Source organism: Bombus vosnesenskii, unplaced genomic scaffold (genome assembly GCF_011952255.1).
Source record: "Bombus vosnesenskii isolate JDL3184/JDL3185 unplaced genomic scaffold, Bvos_JDL3184-5_v1.1 scf7180000013299, whole genome shotgun sequence".
Lineage (NCBI taxonomy): Eukaryota > Metazoa > Arthropoda > Insecta > Hymenoptera > Apidae > Bombus > Bombus vosnesenskii.
Window position 1 is genome coordinate 1,193,771 of NW_022882949.1, and position 25,390 is coordinate 1,219,160.

Sequence of the window (25,390 nt, forward strand, 5' to 3'; positions counted from 1 at the left end):
CTGGTTTGTTGTGTCACTTCATGCACGCCCATCACTATGGCTTTGAATTCTGTTTATAGTGTAAACAACATTAGCCAATTTTCAACCGGGAACGAGAAATTCGATCTTTTCCCGAGCGTTCAAGGCTTAGGGCTGTTTACACTGCGCCGATTCAAACACGAGGTTCGCGCCCGATGTTTGCTCTGTCGGTTTACACGATCCTGTTTGTGTACAAACATTATACGTCACATTATGTCCGAAAGATAGAGACACAGTAGCACCATTTTACAAAACAGAATTGTATGTAACAAGTATAGTGAATATATATAATACATATATACTTTAGAATAGATGAACATATTGAAAAATATCTGATACAAAAACTACTTACATGTGCGCACTAAATAAATTATTTATCATTTTTAAAATTCCATTTTGTCCACTATTTTTCATCCGGTAAGACGAAAGATCAGATACGTAGCTAGCACGCGCGCCAGACACGACATCTGAATTACGTGATTTAAGGCGGTACATAATAGTTTATTATATACGTAGTTACGAATTAACGGAAATAAAAAAAAACTAGTCATCGTACACTAAATGATTAAGATGCTAGAAGGAATACATGTTAAAAAACACTGACATATTGATTTTCATTTACATTTCATGAATGAACGATCACTAATGGTCGATTAGATATTCCGCATTTTAGAATCAAGTTATGCTGTTTATATTGGGTATACTTGTGTCATTCATCGGCAGGATATTAGCCACGGGGACGATAAATAATTTTCATGGGATCCGAAAGTTAGATTGACGAAGTCACAGGCGAGGTTAATAACATTGGGTTAATAACTTGACCCGCGCATACAGTTGTTTGTAGGTTAAGGATGTGGATATAAATTTGGGGTCAATCATAAAGCGATTCAAAGCCCTCGCTCTGTGCGGTTCAACTAATGATCTCTATCATAGTAACGGGTTCTGTCGCGCATGCATTTGTCGTCCGGGCAGAACGGTCACGACTGTCCTAATGGAGTTTAATTTAGCCAATCTTCGTAAACTCTGTCCTTGACTGGCAACCGTTCTTACCGTGTTTGCCTATAACATCCCGTCTGCATTTCGTTCTTTTCAGTTAACCTTAAAACATTCCAAACATTGCCAACTCAAAGAAAATAGCGTTTTTTGGAATCGAAGTATAAATGTTAACGATATTTGCCGATTGAAGTATCAACAGTAAGGAGCGAGCAAAAATTTCACGAGGAACTGCTATAAATACTGGCGTAGAAAAGAAAAAGGAACGAAGATCAGGCTGGGACGAAAGGGTAGACGAAGAGAAAAAATAAAGTGTGATCGAGAAAGAGAGAGAGAGAGCATTGGTACAGAACTGCTCGGACCCAGCAGCTTATAGACGGACGCGCGAACTTTATTTTTAGTCTTCGGTGGAATGACAGTCCCTCTTCAGTGTATATGAGGAGCTATTGATAGGTCACGGGCTTCGTTGTGAGCGACCAGGCAGACACGTCGCGTGAATCACACGAGACATCGTTTCTTTACCTAAAGTCATACACCGAACTAGTATACACTGTCTACTTATTAGTTTTATTTTCCAGTGTTACTACGTCTATTTATGCTCGACACATACGTTTGTTGGATTTGCCTGTCAAAATAGAACTTGTTAATGTAATTAGCCACTCAGATGTAGATAGTACGTCGTAACGTATGTACGTTCAGTTAAATAGGGGAGAATATTGCGTTTAATCGAACTCAATTATGTTACAACTTGATACATTTCTAGCTTTTCATGAAAATAGGTTTAATAGCATATTAAGAGGTTAGAGGCGGTTCGTTCATTTTCTTAGGAAGCGGCATAAATCAAAAGATTTGTTGGAAGTGAGAACGCTCGAAGAACGACCCACGCAGGAGACTTCACGCACAAATCGATACCGACTTCCTGTCCGATCAGGCGAGAACGTTTGTCTTGCTTCTATTATTACCTATAGAATAATGTCGAAATAATGAATGACTACCACGGTGCGAGAAAATCGTAGGTGGGTGGACCACGCCAGCTCGTGCGAATAGCGGGACGTTTTTTAATCGAGACGATCATTAGGATTGATCTTTCTGTGTCTCGCAAAAACGTTCCCATGACATCGTATATGGATACTCACATTATACACACTTATTGGCCGTTTGGTTACGATATTAGCGCAGTCGCATGGTATTTTTGGTCACGTCGTCACACAGCTATATTTGTACAGTGTCCAACGTCGAAGGATATATTCAACTCTTCCTTAAGGAGACAAAAAAAATGGAATATTTCAACATTTGTGTGAGTAAAAGTGAAAAGAACGAGATACAGAGTCCGTAGAAATCGCGAAGATTTATATTTAGTTTCTATGAAAGCTATATAGATTTACGCCACGTTATCTAGAACATAATTGAATACCTCGAGAGCTTGTCGATGGAAAAATGGTTGCTTCGTTTTTTACTATCGGCCTTATCATTATCGTTCTTCATGTTTCCAGATCGCTGAAAAACTTTTTGTTACATTGTATCTCGCAATGTCGTAGAAACTTATCAGAAGTACTAGAGGTATGCGTCGGCAGGCACCTAAATGTATCTCTGGACGATAAAAAATACACCGACATACTCGCTTAGCGGGTCCCAGTTAAATAACTGTCACGCGATCTCACGAGGGCCACTGAATCTCGGAATTTACTCCTGGCGCCCCGTTTCTCCCGTAATGCGAAGTTCAACGTCTGCGTTGTCTGATCGCCGGTCGGCGCCGTTCCGCTCCCTTGACTTTTTTTCATTTTGTCACTCGAATCAACATCGAACGTATCGTTTCGCGTTTCAGGAATGCCATGCAGCTCTATAAAACCCCAAACTTAATTTCTGTTCTCGGCACCAGTGTAACCGGAACCCTCGCCGGATGCACGATCTCTTATCCATTCCTTTGGTTGGCGTCCCGTTGAAGAAGAATCTTTCGAGATTAGTTTTTCACACCCAGAGATAACTAGACGCCGCAAATTTGCTCTAAAGTCGGATATTTATCGACCGGTCAACGCGTGTCTGCTGGATCGCTGGAAACTCGTTCGAACTTTACGATTTTTGTATCCAATGGTTCTAGTTTTACCTGTTTTTCTTTTTTTTTATTATCATAGTTTCTATATCGCTAATTTATAATTCATATTATATATTATTATTTATATCATTATTTTATTATCTGGTTACATTATATGGAACTTAAACAAACAAGTAACAGTCGGGTAGAGAAATAATTGAGCAGGTAGTGGAAACAAATATCAATAAAGTTCCGTTCAATACGGCTGACTCGTATAGCAATGTGGATACTAATTTCGTTTACTTATTAAGTAATCTACAATCGCGTGTACTACAAGAATATATAACAAATAGAACTTAAGCAGATAATACTAGTTCCAGTTTGATTAAACGTCATTGATACCTAGATCCATTATCTGATCATTTAGTTTTGTCTCCGTCTACGCCTATGTATTGAAATCTCGCATAACCTTTTATGATATTTGATCACAAATTATAATTACGATCATGTTCCTTCGTTATCATCAGGAAATTTCGATGGATACTATTATATATGTATACTATTAAATATATTATATATATTCCTGTACAAAAATGAACAAATAAGGAATGTTTCTTCTAGACGAATGTGCGTTGTTCATGAATTGAATCGTGCATGTACCATCGAGCTATGAATGCATCGTAAAGAACAACACAGTGGAGCTCGAGTAAGACATCTGAAAAGAGAAATACCTTAGGTAGAAACGGCAGATCTATGGTAGAAAGTGGAGTGAACTACAATACCGCGGAATATGAATTTATAAGACGTATATTGTAGAACACATCGGTAACAACGCCGCCATTTACACGGTTCAAGCCCCGGTAGGTGGACGATTCTTTTTCGCGCTAAACCCGTAGAAAATGGTGAACGACAGAGACGTTAAACGATAATTTATATTGCCATAGAGTATTGTAAATCGTATCGCGAATAATGGCACCATTGACCGTGATAAACGAGTCTTTTGTGATCAATAACACCTACCAATTACTTGACGATAGATTTATGCACGCCGTGCATGTAAACGTTGCAACTGTCGTCGTCAGCGATGCGTAAAGGAGTAATAAACATGTAAGCACGTTTACAGGTTCGAAAACATTACAATCACACTTTCAAACGTCACCGCGAACGTGTCCAGTAGTATGAACAGGCTGATGGAGAAACTCGCTGGAATTCGAATAATTTGGAAATGGAAAATAACGTGTTAGCATTCGCCATTATTCGAATAATAATTAACCTAGACGCTGTTTCTTTAAGTTCTTACGTTTCTGTTTCGTAACGGACATCGTTCAAACTTTTTCCTATTGTTCAACTGAAAACCATCTGTTACAGCGTGATAATATTTTAAACGTTGTAATGTGTGAAAATACATAATAATGTTCTGGTTTCAGGTGCAGAAGAAACGGCGAATCGTAGCGCGGGTTCACTGCCGTAACATCAAGAACGAATGCCCAGAACTTACGTGCAAAGAGCCAGTTCTCCTTCCAGGCAGGTGTTGCAAATCTTGTCCTGGAGACTTTAGTAAGTAACAGCATATTTTTCTTTGCATACACTTGATATTGGATCCATTGTATTTGAGAAAAAGCAGCAGATGTAGGCACTTGTGCTGACCTCCATGTAGACGTGTTATTGAACACTCCTTGCACTTGTGGCACATATAGTATCCTTATTTAATACAACGGTATCTCCAAGATAAGAATATTGTTATTATATGATCCGAAGACTTTGTTGTATCGTCAACATTCATACGTTACTGTTCTTAATTCTAGGTTATGTTTGAAACAAAAGAATCTGCCAACAGAGGCGCTAGTATCACAATATCATTGATCAGAATACTGATCTCTGTGAGAAATAATCTGAAATGTATAGGCTGCTGAAACTTTTGCGATTTGCCAGTTAACATAATTGTACTGACGATCAAAAAAGGTTAAAAATGAAAGATGCTCAATAACTATCAGCAAACTTGTAACGATTAGCGCTTACAGAAGATATAGATCCATATATTGAGTGACGGGAGATATTAATGAGAGTCAAGTGGCTTGCATAAATCATTTATCAATGATCACTGCCTCTTTTGTCTGTGTCGTTGTCTTTCTCGCCTTCTAGAGGATTCTCTTTTTCTTCTTAACACTTCCTCGGTCGCTTCTTCGAACGTCTCTCTATCGGTCCGATCGATCCGATAATCGTATTTGCAATGCCATGTAATCATGATTGACCGTTATCGCCTGGTGGCTTCAGTTTTATTATCGCCTCAATGCTCGAGTACTCTTATTAGGGATTAGCAGATTAACGCGCATATGCAGCTTTTTTTCGAGTACTGCAAAATAAGAGACTTCAACTTGCTACTTTTCTTTGCCAAGAAAGATGCCCTAGCTTTGCCTTGCCTTTTTTCCTTTCATAAATGTTATAATTGTAATCACAATATTAACTTGGTTTTTACTAGTTTCATTCTCGAGTACAATTCAACGTATACGATCTCTTACATGCAACAATATAAAGTGTTGCAAAAGATTTACATGCTTATCTCTTTTATCTAATTTTATTCTTAATTCATAATATCCTTTATCCCATTCTATTCTTAATTCAGATCTATAAGCCTATTTTAAAGGATAACGAGGTGACAAAGGAACAATTTAGACTAATACTTATCAAGGAATTGTTTGTCTGGTTATACTATAAGTTCTATGAGTCATACACAGATGACATAAATGCATGTCACCCTCATTGTCCCTTGGTAATGCTCTTCTTGCATCATAGGTGACCGACTTGCAGATATCGAAATCAGGACCGGAAATATCGAGTACTATTTGATAAAAAAACACAAGTTACATGATTAGAATATAGCTATATCTATAGGACACAATTCAAGAGTTTTATCTTTTGTTTCTCGTCCAATAAACGTTGCGGTATGAAGTATTTCTAAAATGTGCAACTTTCACTTGAATAGCACGGGCCAAATTCTTTGTACGGTTACTTGGCTCCTTTCTTTCTTCAATGGATTCCTATATCGCCGTTAATTACCATAGAATGCGGATGGAATAAATGAACTGATTGAAATACCTGTGCCCATTCCTCTTGCTTTTAGGTGGAAATACATTGGCTGGTTGGAAATAAAGGTTAAGGATTTAGCTCTCTTATAAGCGGAATTCTGACCAAATAGTGAGCTTTTTACAAATATAGCGGCTCTATTAACATATTGGCTCGATGATAAATCGAATTATTGGTAAATGGAAGATATTGGTTTGGCAACTAAGTGATTGCGGATTTGTCAATACCGCTTAATGACAAAATCCGCAATCACTTAGTTGCCAACCCAATATATAAGAACTTTGATATTAAGTTTATATGTTGTTTTCTATGAACTAAAGATATAATAGAGATCTACATATACAAAACGTTTGAAACGAGAATGATAATAAAAAGACAGAAGAAGATGAAACGAGTTAAATGAGATTCAAATGACTTTTTAGTTTTATAAAATTCCGAGTCGTTTCGTAAACAATAAAATGATCTTTAAACAACGCACGCAGATTTGTAAAAAGCAATAGCATTATTTGATTATTTATGCTGATTAATTATTAATATTTATTTATCTGTTACCATAATTATAACGATAATTATCACAAGTGTCGTGTCCAACCGATGTATGAGATAATCTATGCGAGCAGAAGTCGTTGTTGCATGTAAAGTAACTTTGAGGCTTTTATAAAAAGAAATAGTTCGTAGTCCATAAATACCGAGAATTCCGTGTTTTATCTACAGATGAAAATGTATTAGTGCTACGTGTTGTAAATCCTTTTTTACCTACGGCGACAAGCTGGTAGTATAATTTTTATATTTACTTACTATTGCAGAATAGAAAAAACCTTGTGTAGTGAACCTTCATAGTCCATTCCATTCGATAACCTAATTGAATTCTATAAAACATTGATATCAATATTCAACAAAATGTAGCTCTGCACTGCATTGCCTAAAAAATTCTGCAAAACATAATACCAGATGATAACCTTTTCGCAATAAAATATCTTTTTGAAGAATCGCGATTTATTACCTTGATAGCAGGGACGATGTTTCAAGATATCCTCGCGGTATTCTACTCGATACCGCGATGACCATATTACCATTTTACCATATTACCATTGGCGAGAAGCGTCGATTGAGACCGCCATTTTTAAACGAGCGAGGAAAAGCGCGGGCTTTTATGATAACGCGCCGGCCGACAGGCGCAGGCGATCTTGGGAGGGAAAAACGAACAAACCACCAGCGGAAAGATAACGCTCGGCCACACGCATACGTTCACCATAACCACTTTTACAATGCGGCCAGCGCAATTTATTGGTTACTTAGAATCAATTAGCGAGCTCACATTTATTAACCATGGACAAGCCTGCTGTCATTGTCCGCGTGCTTTCTATTTCCATTCCTGGCTAGCCGAAGATTTCTTTATCGCGGCCGTACAAGATCCTTCATATCGCCATTTTCTTTTTATCATTTATTTTCCCCATAATCAAATTCCTTCGTATTTTTGTCATATTAATCTCCTATCGTGATCTTATGAATGAGTATGTTACCTTATGTTGTACGTAGCGTGAGCTTGCGCAGTGGCGCTAGTTTCGCAGGTGCCTCTAGAAGAAAGGTAGAACCACGTAAAATTTACAATTAGGTGGAATTAACAGTGTATCGATGAGATCGTTACTGTTTGTTTACCATACATAACGAGCCTAGTGTTCGCATACTGCTTTTTGTCATTCAAAACACTATGTTATTCAGAGAACGATTCGCTACGTGACCGATCTTTCCGCATTTCTTGTTTCCTTGAACTTATCTTGACTAGACATCTACGATACTTACGGTCGAATATTTCAATAATTGAGGATACAAACGTCAGAGTGGCGCCGTCTCGTTCGCAACGTGAATATGTCGATATTCTTAATAATAAGTCCAGTAATGAATACGCGCGCTATGTTTTTATATTCTTGCACTAGTAAGTTCAATTGTTCCACTGCTTAATCACCATTAACAAACTTACGATGCTATTGTTATATTTTATACCTAATGTTACATTTTTACAACAAATAAAGGGCCAGATAGGCGGCAAGTAGCCTCTCCTCTTGAGATAATATCACATCAGAGCCAGGAGGAGGGGCGTTTCCTTCCATATCAAGAGAAATTAAAGAGGGAAGTTTTTAACCGGTAGCCCAGTTATCCAGCACCTTGATTATTCCAACATAACCGAAGATACGATTCTCCTTGTTACGATTCCACCGTCGCGCAAAAAAAGGAAAAAAACGTCTCAAATGCCAACTACGAAAAAATTATGTCAAATAATGTCAATTGGAAGAAGATGGCGGGTCGGATTTCTGTTGAGCGCAAATAGTGCCACCCCGTGGCCGTTCCGTGGGACACAGCCGCGTGTGGCAGATAAGCGAAATAACAACCCGTGAGAGAGATCGAATTAAGCGTAACCGACGCGGCGGGAAGGACGGTCGGTAAAGAAAAAAGCAGCGCGGAAAAAAGGTCGATGATAAAGAAACGGCAGGAGAGACAGTGTAGGCAAAAAAGAAGAGAATGGAGAACGACGAGAGGAAGAGGAGTAGAAGAGATGTGGTCGTCGGTAGGCAGAAAGAGAAAGAAGAGATAGGTCGGGCGCCACGGTTTAGCGCCATGGCGCCGGCTATATTACCGCATGGCGTCACTTCGATTAAGCCGTGCAATCTAAATGTAAATATTAGCATACGTAATGATCGGGCATAACGCGCGCGGGAATGAGAATAGACGAGGAGACGTGGCTTGGTGGGAAGGTTGGAAGGTCGCGGGGGAAGCAGTGTGGGAGGAGCAGGGGGGTAGGGGCATCATTGCAAACCATTCCTCTTTCAATGAGGCTGACCAATCGTCTCGTCGCTGCTGCTGCCTCTTCGTGTTCACCTCTTATCGTCTTTCCTTGTATTGCTCTTTATCCTCCCGACATGCTTTATCGTCGTTAATTTCGTGTCTGCCTCCACTCCCTCAAGCCCCTTTTTCTTATTATCTTTGTCAACCACTCCCTCGTTGCTTGCTATCACGCATACTTTAAATTGCCTCCATAGGGGGAGAGGGAGGACTGGTGTGTTTTTCAAAAATGTCGGTGGTTGAACCGTTTTTTTAATTTGTTTATTAGTCGATATTTTTAAGAGCAGGAAATAGACATATACGTATTCGAAAGCGATTAAAACACGGACGTAATTGTACCAGATTCCAGGCAGGTCAACCTCAGCGGATAAAAATCCCTAAAACATTTTTACGTCTACCTGTAATTTACGAGTAAAATCATATCTATATTCGTTAAGGTTGTAACTACTGTAGCTGCGAACGATTTATTATACAATGTACCTTTATTCACAAAACGAATAGTAATTCCTCTTTTTTTCCTAATTAACGTACGGCGGAACATGGGCAGTGAAAATGGGCACGGCATCGTGTTGCACTGACCAATAATAAACATATGCTGTGAGAGCATACCCGTATAGAGAAATTTGTCTATGTTAGGCGCGACACATATTTGTCTCGAATAACTTATCGCGTTCAACAATTTAGTCGCAAGTTGCATTAAGTTTCTCATTCACAGGTTCCTTAGATATCTATGTATCATTTCCACGCATCTGACATGGCTGGTACCCGGAAAAACCAGATTCGAAAAGGTCATCTCGATATGGTGCTGCAAAGCCCCAAGAACCAGCCCGTTATAGCAATATTTCCGCTCACCTTTAAAAAAGTCATAGTATCCATTTCTAGGAACAGAAAGATAGTTGCTCCTGAAAACATATGAAACAATAATCAATAAGTCATAACAGGTTATATAGCGATAACAAAATTTCATAGTTGTCTAGTGTACATCCATTTCGATTGGTACCTCTTAGATCAGATAAATAACAATTCAAAAGTTTGCAATGAAAATAGCACTGAAGTACAGATTATACAATCTTCTACAGCAAGCAAATAAAAAATTCCCTGCGTATCTGATAGAATCAATTCTTCCCCGTTTCAAGATGTATCGCTTATCGTTATTTACGAGTATAAAGTTTCAACGCGCAGAAATTTGTTTTCCCCCTACATTCTTCAGCCGTTGTCATCGTGGTCGTGTTCGCGTCGTCGTCTGGCAGGCTTGTTGCCCCCTGCTGATGGAAGGTGAAGTCGCTTACGATTACCAATACGCGGCCGTCTCCCTTTTATGTCCCGCGAGAAGAAACTGTGACCCGTGAGCCCGTCGATTGGACTGTCACATCGATTCTCATCGGCTCGGACAACGGACGACAACGTGTCCAGGATGTTGGCAGAAGACGCGAAAGGAGTTCCATTCATTGGATAATGACGAAACTTGTTGAATGTCCCGCGTTCTCTCGGGAAGAGCAACGAAGGGTCGAGACATCGAAAGATGCATGAGCATCGCGTAATTAGCGTTGGGTTAATATACGGCCCTGTCCAGAGTATTATGGTAGATCGTTTAAAAGTGTATTCATTACAGCAACTTTGTTGAAGCTTTTTTTTTTAAATCCTCTGTCGACGTGATTACCATCATACAGTTATCCCTTTTAAGATAGAATTCTTTTTTAGCCTGTAAGAAAAATTATTTCTCTACTGATTATTAGTAATACTAATACACTAAGTAATACAGTAATACTGATACACTAAGTAATAGTAATACACTAAGAAAAGGTTGGTAACTGATTGAACAGCATCACGAACGATCATCTTAAGAATTGTTCGTGATTGGTATGCTACTAGTAAGATTGAAATTGGAAACTAGTCTTGTTACTTAATATATTTTTCTGTAGTTTTATTGTCACCTGCCTCATTACAGAGCTTCAGGTAAACATTTCGAAGGTTGTAAATTAATGAAAGAAAGACGTTGTTATAAGATTCTGTGTTTCAGAGAATGTGAATGGTGGTCAGTTAGGCGGGCCCAGTGATTTTGGCGCCGTTTTCATGCGCAACTTAATCCTGAATAACGACCGACCTTCGGTCAAACGTACCGCGTAGTGTCGATTCTCGCGTGAAAGCTATTAAATTAGCCGTAACGCTCCTTCTAGTCACGTTCAGCTGCCGTAAAATCCAAAATCTACGTTCCTCGATTTTAGGAAATGGTAGCCTATTATTTTTTGCAATGGGACTTGTGAAAGTAACATTTACTGCATTCTAAAATAAAAGAAAGTTTATCTTTATCAAAGTATAGAAATGAAATACGCACGTGCTAATAACATTTATAAAAATCTGCCGCACTTAAAAATAAATAGAAAGTATCTGAAATTGATGCCAGTAGCGCCATTTATTAAATAAATTTATAGCGCTGTCTAACGTGCGCCATTCCTGGCGTCATCTTTCATGATGATTTACAAACAATGTTGGATGCATCAGCGTATCAAGCTTGACGTAATTGTTAGAAACGTGTAGCCTTTTTGGCATCTTGTTGGACTCTTAATGCGAGGGAGATGAGAAGAAACGAGGCGCCATGAGCCACATGGCTTTCCGACGGCACAGTGTACGGAATCTTCAACAACTTCAGAGCTCGATAACATCTTTCCCATTTACTTTTTAATTCAACAGCAATCTAAAAATAATAATTCATTATAATTTTTCACTGATATGTTTTTCTATAACACATGCGATTGGAATTTGAATTTAAATTCAAATCTCAAAATACGAACAAAGATTAAGTACCGTTTTTATATGTGTTGCGTGATAACCGATTTTCATAAAGAACTTTGTACTTGAAAATGCTGCAAAAGAAAAAGAAGATGGCCGCTTCGTACAATTGCGAAGAGAGTAAGATAGAAACAAATTAGTAAGGAAACGTGCTGGTATAAAATCCTGTGGAACGAATATCCATAAATCGAGAGGTTAAGAGGTATAGAAACGACGGGTAGAAAGGTGAAACGGCACGGCGTGTCGCGATACTCCATGGCTATTGGTGGCTGTCACTGGCACGCACTGTACACTGTACGTATACCAATTAATGTATCCGCGCGGCTGGATCGGCGCGGTATGCGCCATAAAAGCAACATTCAAAGTAGCGGTGGTTGGCGCCAGCCTCCTCTTTTCTTACCCCACGGGCATTCTTTATGGTTCATACACACATCTTGGCTGAATGAGGATTCACTCTTTTTTTTTTCTTTTCCCTTTCTTTCTCTCCTTTCCTCTCCCCTTTAGGTTCTCCTTCTTTCTATTTGTAGTTAATTTCTTCTTTTCTACTTTTCTTTCATCTTCTTTACCCACCTTCTCCGTCGATTATTTTTGTTCTACGTTGCGACTTCAATGTGTCTGCCGCCTTGTAATCGATACGCCACCATACGAGATCTCTTGACTTTACAATCGAAGATGTGATACGCTGCTTTAACGTGCATACCACGCGTCTATTATCCTTACGAGGAAGAATACGAAAATGGGAGAAGTGCGTACATCTTCTCTCGAAGCGACGTACAGTGGTTCGCGTATTTGAACACTTGTAGAAATCCTTTATGATTGTATTATGTGTGTTATACGATACAAACCTGACACACGTATTCACACAGAATATATACATCAAATTTTTCCGTGGTAAGTGTTTAAATACTTTCGTATGTGCGATTTTAGAGATTCGATATGGGCATTACGCCGACCGGTATAAAGCCTCGACATATATCATTGCTCCATACAAAATGAGCTTTAACGAGAAGTTTCTCGCCAGAAGGAAGGAGTTTGGGCGACGGTGGCGCGCGCGTGATCGTTTTACGAGGCAATAAAGTAAGTTTTTTTGCGGGCCACGATCTTACCGGTATTCATCGCTAGTTTAGCGACTTTTGACGTTATGGGAAATTGAAAATCCGTTATGGCGCTGATACTTCAAATTTTTTTGGAAGGTTAGCTCTCCATTAGCAAACATATTTTCGCACTTTCCATGAGCAAGTTGGATCTTTATATCCACGCCTAACTTTTTTACGGGAACTTTTCTTACAAACAATAAAAATTTGCTCCTAAGATCACGGGTAAAATTTCGACAGGAAAATAAACAAACCAAGTTGCCTACGAGAAGTTAGAAGGGGAAATATTGTTAGATAGACGTTCAACAGTAAAAAATAATCGTAGCGAAAAAACGTTTGTTATATAAACTGTTGAGTGAAATTTGATCGTTTACCATGTTACAGGTAGCGACATAGTGCAGGATTTGCCAGCGCAATTGACCTCCGAGGAAGAGGAACGAAGTCTAAAACGTAATTGTCCCTATCAATTTGCAATTCGGTGCATCCGAAGATTTATCCAAACCTAACCCAATGTATTCTCACGTTTTTCCAGATTTTGGGACACTTTTAACTGGTAAAACATCTCAGGTACTACGTCGCGATGAACCCAGCCCGACATCAATGTACAACAGTGCTTATAACTATCTGGCCACAGGTCGTTTCACATTTCACCGCAAAAATCTGTACTATTCCTTTTATTTGTCAACGTCCACTCCTCGTCCAAGAAACATACAATTTATCGATGGATCGGGAAGTATTCTAGAGGAACAGACGATCGACCCTATTGGTGGAGTGTACCAAAATGCTACAGGTAAACTTTGTGGAGTATGGAGGAGGGTCCCTCGAGATTACAGGAAACTGCTGCGTGAGGAACGCCTGCACGTGTCCTTTATATGGGAACCGTCGGCTACCTTGACTGGACAGTTGTCCCGTTATCGCGCCTTGTCCACGGAACAGTATTCTTCCTTGTTGGAGCCCACAATGGGAGTGGATCGCTCGCTGATGTCAGGTGCAGGAGCTACCGCCATAGTTTCAGCGTCCTCGGCATCAGCGCCATCTATCCACGTATCTTTGGTATTCAATGGCGTCTTTCTACCTAACGATGTCTCCGAAGTACCACTAATCGTCCAATTGGAACACATGGAGAAGGATTATGTAGTTTTACGGGAGGAAATAATAGTGAAGAAGCCGTCGAACGAATTAAACTTTGGGGAAGTTCGGAGCGCCTTATCTGGAGCGGACCTTCGTTTATTAACAAGAGGCAAGCTCTCTATTAGCATAATGTCAAGAAAAGATCCTCAGGCACTTCGATTAGCCGGGGTAGTGGGTCCACGTGCCAACTGCGAGATGTATCAAACTTTGCTGATCTCAGAAACACCTTCAGCAGCTTCTGGATTGGCCTGGGCGTTTTTAGATCGCGCTGGTTCGTTGCGTTATGGCGTTCAGTTGATAGGACTGGAAGAAGAGAGTCCTTTGGTAACATTAGTAGATGAAGGAGGTAAACGTCGCACCGAATTGGAAGATCTGACGCCTTCTCTTGTTGATGGTTTAGCTAATGGATCCTTAGAGCGTCCAGGACCACGATTCCTTGAACCCTTGTTTAATGGAGAACTTGCAGTTGTTGCTGCCTCGCACGTTGGATCTATGTTGCGTGGCCGATTACTACAGAGACCTGTAGCTGATGCTAAAGATACTGCTGCACCTGTTTTGCTCAGAAGACTGTCCCAGGAACCTTTAAATCCTGGTCCAGTTGGTCTGGTCTGGACAGCTGTTGATCTAGACTGCTCTTTACATTATGAGCTTGAAATTGCTGGCTTCCCTCAAACGTCTTCCACAAACAGCCACGAGCCACGCACCCTCCGACTTTATCTAGAAACCATGCCCTTAGTAGTTCAAGGAGCACCTGTAGCTAGGAGATTATTGGAAGAGTTCACTGGATACGTGTTGGAAGGTTCTGTCACTGGACTCTCACCAGTGGAATTATACAGAATTGAATCTGGTATTGGTTTCCTTGAAGTAACTGATAAACAGGCTGAAAGGATTTTGAAGGCTCCGTTCAAAGCCAGGGCGCCGCTCAGCTGTCTTCCTCATTATGCGGATAACGATGTTGCCTCGGTGGTCGCGTATAATCTTTACCCACCCAGGTCGGATATTGAAACTGGCGCGTGCTTCCATGAGACTAGATTTTACGAAGAGGGTACTCAGTGGACCTCCAGCACAGATCCGTGCTACATGTGCCACTGTCACCGTGGACTACCACAGTGCGATCCAATGCCTTGTCCAGTTCTTACCTGCGCTGAGGGCAAGCAGTTGAGGCCTGCTTCTGGTCACTGTTGTCCTATTTGTTCAAGTAAGTTATTTTTATTTTCACTGTTTTTTTATTTCTCATTTATATGGGAAGATATGTATATAATAGAAAAACAAGATTTTTTATGTTGATTTATTAAGAAGAAAGCTTGTTCTTGGAACTCCATGCAGGGCTCATATGTCTTATACTGTGTAGAACTGGAAAAAGGCCTCCAAAACAAAGGCAGACCTAATTGATTATTTTTAATAAATTCAAGCGTTTAGTTCATAATCGTATTTTAAGCAGTATAACATGTAACGTGGCTAGACTGTGAGCTAAAGTGGACAGTATTCTTCTCTCTCTTGTACCGTCTTCAGGGACCTCTTTTTATCTCATCATCATAATATACGTTGAATTTCTTTTATTCACTTTAATATTTAAACGCTTCTGCAAATTGATGTCGCTTAAAACTATAATCAAGTCTTCATCTTCTTCTATATTTATCGACCAGATCTTTTAATTCTCATCATCATAAGGAATTATGTTTATATCAGAAACACGACTAGAATCCTCGTAATCTAGAATAAACCGTAGAAAACGCCGGATTAATTATCCTTCAATTTCGTATCCCGTCGTTTCAACAAACACCATAGAGTCGTAGGGAATTAAGAGAATGACCGTGGCCAATATTCAATCCGATTACCGTGACACGTTCGATGAAAGTAATCGCGCGGAATTAGTTACAGCTACTTACGATCCTGTTTAGATTACACGATCGCTTATCGATCGTGAAATAAGGCAAATTTATTTCGCAACTTGTCCGATTCCACTTGTCACCCTCGTTTTTTGCAAAGAAACATTAAGAGCTGTTCAAACGTTGAAATCTTTGCCTCGAGGAAACATGGTTTCATCGTGGACGATATAATTTACTTAATTCAGATATACATATATACTGTTATTTTAATATTTATTTTAATCAATGTTAATTGGATTTGTGTCTATCACTGATACGACGACGAACACGTTATTCTACAAGCTGAGTCAAGCTTATTTAATCATTAATTTTGTCATTGACCGATTAATCGGTCGAATAAATCGGAAGTTACTAACCATTTGTCGTGTGCGATAGAGACGTATCAGTCCGGTTGCTGCTGGTCGAGAAAAAGCCCTCTAGTAGAATCAAATTAAAGCAATGCGTCATTTTCTTCGATACATCGCCGGTACATTGATGTCCTACTGTATCTAATTAAATTGATTACGATGTTCTGTTCATCCGGTTTCATTATTTGTTGCGCTATTTGTATCTAAAAGCCGCTAGTACAGTTCGCTTCGGCTTAACGGGTATATAACAATTTCTTGGAAGATTCGCTCGTAAATAGGTTATGTTGTTGCGCATGTATGTTGCGACAAATAACATAAACTAAAAATACGCGGCTTGGAGTAATGGCATGGATTGTTCGTATAGGTCCAGGGATCAACATGAATGCGACGGGGAAGAATGTCAGTTCGGTGACAAGAGGTTGCACACTGGCTGGCCAGTTCCACCTACCAGGAGCGTCATGGCATCCATATTTGCCACCAATGGGGTTCGACACTTGCGCAGTTTGCACGTGTGATGTAAGTTTTTCATTATTCTTAATCTACCATTGCCTTTCTGTAGTGGTACGTGTGAATTTAATCGACTGAGATAGCGATACTCCTCCATTTAATCACTTTTTTAGAGCAGAGAGGTGACCGGTGAGCTGATTACAGTCAAGCTATAGAAAGAAAACTTAATTCTGCACGAAATTCTTCAGACTTTGTTAAAGTAAACGAATGAAATTCAAGTTTTGTAAAGATAGAATATTTCCAAGTATATTTACTACGTATTCCCATGATTAACAGTCTATAATTCATTTAGACAAGTTCCAAAGGTTTCTCTCGCGTGAGTACCACTTTTTCTGCCGAGCACAATAAGCGGTGATGTAAATATTCTTGAACCTTAGGTCGAATTTCGAAACGTGTTGGAATTTAAATGGTCCCATGATGCGGAACAGAGCGGCTGAAACGCGCGAGGCACGACGGTTCCGAGGCACGGTTCGAATTCCACGCAGACGGCTGACTTTTTCCAGATTCTTTGTTTACTTCTTTACCATACGTTCACTCTCGTCGCGGTCGGCCAGAGAGTTTCGTAACGATTCCAGCATCGGCGTCGATCCTGCGACATATATTATAATGCGCTCTCTCGTAGGCAACACGGTTATAAAAGCTTCGTGCGAATGAAAAATTCAACTAGACACCGGGGCGCGCTCGCGCGAGTTCGTTGCGCCAGAAGAATGCGGTTGCTCTCTGCCGAGTCATGAAAAGGAGCTCCGTGTTGCGAGCGCCGCGATCGGCAATCAGTGACAGGCCTTTCTAAATAGATATTAGAGAATTGTTTGAAGTCATGCCTGGAGACACGTTGCACCGAGTCATGTTCATTACCGGAGATAAGACGTTACTTTTGATTCGTTGCTTGTCACTTAAATCGCGCTTGACCAACTCCGTACGTGTAATGAGTAGAAACACTGATGCCGGATAATGTGTTTGTATACGTCGACAAATCAGAAGCTGATACTCTGGCTGTTCGATTTAACCTTATCGCGTTCACATACTTATTTGGAATTCAATTAGTATCATGGAATTTAACTATGAACAATGTAATCCGTGTAGAAAGAGAACTGATTGCTTCGATTATCTGAGTCTTTGACTTTTTTCTTTGTATATAATTTCATATTTTTATGAACATAATTAAAGGATTGTAACATAAGTAGACATCTGTTTCTTTCACTGAATATTATGAATGCTCAGACTACAAAGGGTCGAGAACAAAGAGATTGAGGACCTCCTATCATTCATAGTCGCAATGTGAACGCGGCATTAGGTTCTGACTGTGGACGTCCATTTATTTTGCAGCCCGTTACGCTAGAGGTGAAATGTCCGCGGGTACAGTGCCCGCCATTGGATTGCGACGAGAAGATCGCCTTCAGACCCAGTAAGAAGGCATGTTGCAGACAGTGTCCGGCGATGACGCCTAGCACGATCGCAGGAGTTGGGGGCGACACGACACGTTTACCACGGGACCAGGCGGCGCCATCCACTAGGCGCACTGCTGATGAGATACTGGCTTCCGGCGGTTGCAAGTATCCCCTTGGTGGTCCGTATGAGAACGGGATGGAGTGGCATCCACGAGTCCACTCGCACGGAGAAATGAAATGCGTCAAGTGCAGGTGCAAGGTGAGAATCACTGTTTAATAGACACGCGTTTCATTTTTTTATCTTTACGAATTTTCCCGCGTGGCGGCGCTGCAGTCGTTTTGATACTGGTCGTAGTTCGAGAATTTTTATTATACATACTTGGAGAATCTGGGAAGCTTGTGATACGTTAATCTGAAGTAATACTTTTTAAGGGTTTTGAAAGTATGCAATATGGATAATTTTGTTATCTTATTAGTTATCTTATTAGTTGCATTATATGATACTAGTCGGGGTTACAAAACTTTTCTCAGGCTTGAAAGATCTACGTAGATTTTAGATTCTAGTTTAAAGTAAATTCATAGAGAGAGATTCGAGAGTTTCAAAAATGTACAATGGTATACGTGACATTTTAATAGGTAATTTTCTTATTAGTACTTATTAGCTACTTCTAAAGTTTTATTTGCTCAGATGTATCAAGGTGTATAGCAGGGACTGTGCAACGTGGATAGATGACAGTTATTTGTATAAATAATTGTCCTGTCCTGTTTCCAAGTAGCACCCGGTTTCATGTTCTAATGATTTTTACAAATTAGTCTAGCGTAACTAATTATGCACGAGGTCTATTAACAATCAGCACCTCGTATCTCACAGGCGCCGCTCTTCCACCGACTACACACCGCTGACTGATTCTTGTATAATCTAATTAAACGCTGTAATAAATCGACTCCGTGGGATTCGTGAGGCCCGTGTTGTAATATGAGATAATTTATTCAAAACACTTGCAAAATTCTTGTAACTTGGAAGAAATATCTAATAAGAAACCTATTACAAACCATATTATTTATTCAATTATATCATAACCTCTATATAAATAACAATCTTTTCAAAGTAGGATATTTAAAAGTTCTAAACTCTAAGAAATGATTCATATATTCGATTTGTCAACTTAAAATACTTCATATACTTCAGCTTTGTAATATTTCAAAGTCTAGAATTGAAGTCAGGCGCTCGAAACGACTCGAGACTATTACTGTTGGCGCGGAGCGCCGCTAGAGTCATTGGAGATTCTTCGTGGTCGATCTACCGTCGTTTTTTCTTTGTTCACGTGCGATAAGTGCGGCAAAGATGAGATTGCGTCGGTGCATGAAAGCGCGGTCCATCGTTCCCGGATCGTGACGGTTTTGTGGCCGCCAATTGGCCACCATTTGACGCGCGGAATGCGAATCCTTTCAATCGACGGTGGCGCTCGTGCGAATTTCGGCAGATTATGATTACACGCCTCGCTGGTAGAGAGGTTAGGGCAGTTTGTAACCGCGACCACTAGAGCCTCGGTGCAATTTGCGGCTGTTGTGAGATTAGGCTGATACGTGATTGTATGAATTGCATTTATAGGGCATTCAGTGCAATCTCGCGAAAATACGGATCGAAGGCGTTTCGATTAGATTGATATTATAGAGATGTACGCTGCATTTGGCGAACACTTGGTGCAATTGTGGGTAACTAAAATAAATTGAGTTATTAAATGAATCGATATCATTTTTTAAATACGCGATGTAAGATGTGCCGAGAATTAATTTTGAGAATTTGCAAATTAGTGCTGTGGATAGTAAATGCAACTTTACGTTACATGAATTACAGGGAAACTAGGATGATCAACATAGTCATTCTATTTATAAACTTAGAAATTAGTTGTAATCGTCAGAGTATCAATGCACTTTGCTGTCACAGGGAAATTGATGGTTTGCACGTGTGCAATTTGCGAAGCTACAAGAAAGTAAGATACAGATGCAAAGATCCAATTATGAGAATAGCTGAATGATATATCTTAACACATATTATAAACTTACTACTATGTTGTTAGGACAATTGCGGGACTAGACAAAAAATTTTGCAGCGTTCTTCATTATCGGTAGTACAGAAAGATAGAACATAGTTGCAAAGTCCAATTACTAATAATGGATTTCTTTTGGTATTGTAATGATGTAAAGTGGATCTTATTGGACGTGTAGTGTTGAGAACTAGTAGCGCGAGATCGTCACGGTACTTTAGCCAGCAAGTGCGACAATTTCCGGTTTACACGATCGCTGGTTACCCTCTCATCAGCTGCATTCCACTCGTGCTTGAAGTTGCTGGCCGACACGATTGAGGAGACACGTCTTTACTACCTTTCTACCATCATTGGCAAAATGCATCGAGTAGATACGATTCCGTAAAAGATTTATTTATTTTCAATTAAAAGGTTAGGTTTTTCAAGAAATTCTGGTAATTGACACGCATCACGTTAGCATTTGAAACTTTTAGTTAAAATTTAGAATTTCGTACTAATTTTTCTTTTCACCATCCTTTTCTACATGCGTGCTCAATAACATTTTTTTTTTTATAAATAATGTTTCAAATGAAACTAAACGAGTCTAGTATAATGTTTACAACATTATCGCGGTTAAACAATACTGAATATTGAATAATTTATATAGACTAGTGAGATATCTTTTTAAACAATACGAAAAACCGGTTTCCGTGAAACATAGACTAACTTTCTTTCGAATGGAAGTGTACAGGAAATTTCAGGGGCGCCTTGATTTTTTTCGCGGACTCGCGTATCCTTCTTTGGTCTCGGTGCAACGACACTTGTCCAGACGTGTTCTACAAGTTGGAACAAAGGTCGTTCAAGGTTATAGAAGGTTTTAACATTAACGATATATCTATCTTACTAAAAGTACTCAATGGTAATGGTCGTTTGCACTTTCCTTATGATCGAATCTACCAATAACGCCGGAAATTTTATACACAGAAAAACTGACAGTCAATTTTGTGGCTCATTCGCAGGCCTTTTTTTATATTTTGCTAGTCTCATAATGATCAGATTTTTATTTTATTGTACGAATTAAGGATCGTCTACCTCTAATCTTCAGATAGTTATGAATCGACTTCGACATTCTCAGTGATTACTATTGCTCGTATAACAACAAACCTGAATAACCTGAAATAAACGAATAAATAACAGACTAGTTCCATAAAAGCTTTAGATCAAATAATAAAAGATATCAAAACTTGGAAATCTTTTAAATGACAAATGGTGGAAAGCAGTTGTATTTTATGATTTAAACATGATAAAATATTTTATTTAAAAATTTTAATTGTCACGCTATTCGTATTAGATCTCCAATACATGTGAGTAAATAATTAATTATTGGCCGCGTTTCAAATAAGGAAGAAGAAATTCTTCCGAGCATTTTCGTTCGCATTTCATCATTTATGCGAAGATCTCATCGATGAAACAGCTTGCGACTTGCCTTACTTCTACTCGCACGGCTTCGCAATATATACTCGTTAGAAGTTTTTCAATGGTAGCCCCGTTGTGATATCCAGACACGGCCACGACCAGAAACCTTTAAGGAGAAAACCCCAACCTAACCGGACTCGTTCGCCTGGACCGACCCAAAAGAGTCCATCCATTACGATGAAAATGGAACGCAGCCACGGATTGTGCGCGCGGACCAACACTACATGGGGAAAAAGTATTGCTATTTTTCGATTGTTGTAATTGCGAGATCATCCGCAAGATATTATTCCAATGTGTCTCTATTATACATTCGTTTTAGCGTCCACTACGTCATCTCAATAATATATAGGTTAGGTTTGTGTCCTTTGAAAGAAAAATTACATTTACTATTATTGTACCTAGGTTAAGTTTGTGTCTTCTAATAGAAACATGCCTTACTTTTAAGGTTAGGTTAGGGTTAGGTAAGGTAAGGTTAAGGTTGTAGGTTAGGGTTACACTTCCTGGAAAAAGTGCGTTATTATCATTGCGTCTTCCATGTTGTACATAATTTAGCATATCGTGAAAACATAACCAACGACGCGATAAAAAAGCTCGATATTTATATAAAAATTACGAAACGCGATGCCCAGATCTAAATTGAAAAATGGCGTCGGTTCTAAAGCGAATTTCGCCGTATGTCTGAATGTTTGCAGAATGGCGAGGTCAGGTGCGACAGGAAACGATGTCCACGGGCGCTATGCAACACGATCGCGCACCAGATAAAACGCGGCGAGTACGTTGCAGACGGTGATGACTGTTGCACGGTCCAGTGTCGCCGGGCGAGACGTCATCATCGTAACAATCATCATCCAGCTCGGCATTCGGTGACACCACGTGAACTCAGCTGAGTAGTTCCAGCCGCTGCTACCAAGCTTCCTTCGAGCAGTATCCTGGTCCACGGTAATGCTCCTGGACCTCATTTCTCTCTATAGCCATCGATTAGCCATGCCGTAGTCGTCGTCATCGTCGCTACTTTCGATTCCAAAGCGATTCTAGAGCGACCGGGAAGCTATGAGAAAGTGATAGAAGTGAATTAGTATCAGAAGCCTACTTTCAAATCAAGAAGTACGGAGAAAATTACAGATGGTTCTTACAGTCTGCCAGCACTATCGATTGTACAGTTTCAGAGACACATATTGTTTGAAAACTAGCCTCTTTGGATTAATGAACGTTGTAGAACAATATGGAAGGCATATCATTAGGTTATGCAAGATTCAAGATTCAATTTATGCAGGAACGAGATTAAACGAAGCCATCTAGGCGAAATAAGGGGCAGTGAGGCACCTCGGTCTGTATATTGTATGAAGTTGGTCAATTTGGTCGGTTTTGAATAAATCGCCTGCAAAGTCTGCTATCTCTCCATATGGTAACCAATAATGATTTTCCAGAATTTATGATTGAATAATCATCCTAAACAAGTGTTCTGAGAGAGGATGCTGGAAATGCACGGCGTCATATCCAGCGCAGCAGCCATCCTTAAGAAAAGAAGAATCTATGAAGAAACGATTGGTGCTCATTTTGAATGCTATATTCGGGAATGATAAATCACAGCCGGAAGATGGTAATCAGTGAAACAGAAAGATTCGCTGCTGGGATGATCGGTGGCCATCGCAGGAAGCCATAATAATGATAATATCAATAACAATATAGTGCGAGCACGGCAAAACAGGAAGGAACGTGGATCGTTCTCGTCAGACGTTATTCTTATATTCTCGTCGCTTGCTCGGTTATGCGCTATAGAGTCCCTTGCAGCACCCACAACCAGACTTTTATTAATCAATTGGCTCTCATCAACGGACCAACGGACCGGAAGCCAACTGCTCTCTATCTTCGAATGACCTCTCGCATACACGTACGTATGCTATGCACACGTTTATATTCGTATACATACATATGTACATATGTGTACGTATATTATATAGTATGACGGGTGTATTGGACGAAAAAGCTAGAAGAAGAGAAAGAGAGATTCGAAAATGAAGAAAAATACAAATCTGGAGAAAGCTTTCAATTATTTGATTTCCAAATTTTAATCTCTCGATCAAGATTATTTCAAAGAATTTTGTATTCTCTGCCGTATTATTTGTTTTAGTTCCGATTCTAATTTCCATATTCGTCAGGCCTATCTCTTCTTTTTCGTCTGCAAAGAATTCTTACTTTTTAAAACCTGCTTTTTTAATGCTATACTCACTCTCATCAGTTCAGATATGTTACTCTCAGTCTCTTCTATCCCAAAATGGCTCTATCCGGTGTACGTTACCTTTCATTTCATCTCTTGGTTTGCATTTTGGCGGGACGCGAGGTCGTTTCCGGTCTGCTGCTCTGATTTCTGGAGAGAGTTATTTTCATTATTACTTTACTGTAATCAGAGCAATCGAAGAATCTCTCTCCTCATTTCGCTACATTTATTTTTTAAAAGAAAGTTGGCTTCTGGAGAGAGTTTAAAGTCGTGGCGGCAAGTACAGAGCCCTACTGTACCCACCAACCTTATCGAGTTACCCAGCAACCAAAGAAGACTGAAGAACCTCCGATGGTGGCATCAGTTATCATTATAGCGCAAAAACACGCTAAGGTTTATATCACACTGTATTAGCTCCACGCAATTTATTACTGCTACGGATTATTATTATTATTATTATTATTATTATTATTATTATTATTATTATTATTATTATTTTATTATTATTATTATTATTATTATTATTTTCTTTTTTTTATTATTATTATTATTATTATCATCATCATCATTACTATTAACGGTGATATCAATGTCGTTAATGTTATAAATCATTATTCATTTTCATCAACTTCGTATCACCATTGTTTTATCATCGTTCATCTTATCGTTTGCGATTCATGGTATACATTGTCACCGAAAATTTGTTTTACATTATCATGATTGTCATTATGATTATTATTAATATTTCTATTACCATTTTTAATAGTATAAATAATATTGCTATTATTTTATTAAATATTCACCGCTACTATCAACACTATATCCACTAATCGCGATTATTATTGTTAAATATTAATTGAATGCGACACCTTAAATGAGTCGGCCTGTAATCTCATGGAAATGGCTTCTCTTGTAACTTATAAGCGTATTTATTGTTAGATTCTTTAAATTATTCGATAGTGAATTTTAAATAAAAAGTGGAGGATCGCGGCTATAATCTCGATTCAAAGTCTGTGTATGTGTTACAGAGAATTTGAAAAATCGGAGTTAGGTAAGGATAAAATTGAGAGTCGCCATCTTTAAACATACAAGGGTGCATGTTATTTGAATGAATGTGTAGAACTGCGTCAGTTTTTTTATGCGTATGTCGATTGATGAAAGCGTTTAGAAAAAGATAGAACATTCGTAATCGAATAGGAAAAGATACTATGCGATATAGAGGGAGAAGGGGTATTTGTAAAAATTGTATAACGATCCTAACTTATCGTTCTCGCAATTTCGATCAATTTTGCTTGGCAGTTCACATGAAACTATTTTTTCTTCTTAATGTCATGCAAGAATATGAACAACAACACGTGAAAGAAACGATTTTGTCCAGTTTTGTAACATTTTAGTATTTTGTACATGCGAGTGGTTCACCGTTCGAGCGGAAATTTCGCAAATTAGAAGCGAGCGAAGGCGAACATTTAAAGAACACAATGAAAAATATAGTGAAGTATAGAAGTTCTGATTACTAACTTCGATCTATTTTATATAGATAATCTCAATTTTTTTT

At 39.2% G+C, this 25,390-nt stretch overlaps 1 protein-coding gene, 2 long non-coding RNA genes and 1 pseudogene across 11 annotated transcripts in view; 1 reads left to right on the forward strand and 3 right to left on the reverse strand.

Annotated features, from left to right (window-relative positions):
• The window catches only part of LOC117233891 (dorsal-ventral patterning protein Sog), a 97,511-nt gene extending 73,308 nt beyond the window's left edge, over window positions 1–24,203 (forward strand). For 6 of the 9 annotated variants that reach the window (XM_033494571.1, XM_033494574.1, XM_033494569.1 and 3 more), the window contains 6 exons: window positions 4,471–4,600; window positions 13,237–13,302; window positions 13,385–15,181; window positions 16,584–16,735; window positions 18,053–18,373; window positions 22,310–24,203. In XM_033494571.1, the coding sequence (XP_033350462.1) occupies window positions 4,471–4,600; window positions 13,237–13,302; window positions 13,385–15,181; window positions 16,584–16,735; window positions 18,053–18,373; window positions 22,310–22,504 (2,661 nt within the window). In that variant the 3' untranslated portion in view covers window positions 22,505–24,203. Of the gene's footprint in view, window positions 1–4,470; window positions 4,601–11,891; window positions 12,053–13,236; window positions 13,303–13,384; window positions 15,182–16,583; window positions 16,736–18,052; window positions 18,374–18,985; window positions 19,131–22,309 lie in introns of those variants that run through there. The other 3 variants (XR_004493438.1, XM_033494568.1, XM_033494575.1) reach the window with 3 other exon arrangements.
• On the reverse strand, window positions 3,149–6,312 carry LOC117233906. The gene is made up of 4 exons (XR_004493442.1): window positions 5,063–6,312; window positions 4,344–4,935; window positions 4,064–4,246; window positions 3,149–3,758 (listed from the first exon to the last, which is right to left on the reverse strand). It is a non-coding gene; the product is annotated as an uncharacterized LOC117233906 (long non-coding RNA).
• Window positions 6,377–7,417, reverse strand: LOC117233902 (annotated as a pseudogene).
• Window positions 9,288–10,663, reverse strand: LOC117233911. Its single transcript, XR_004493448.1, has 3 exons — window positions 10,170–10,663; window positions 9,449–9,820; window positions 9,288–9,366 (listed from the first exon to the last, which is right to left on the reverse strand). It is a non-coding gene; the product is annotated as an uncharacterized LOC117233911 (long non-coding RNA).
• Window positions 24,204–25,390: the final 1,187 nt, after the last annotated feature.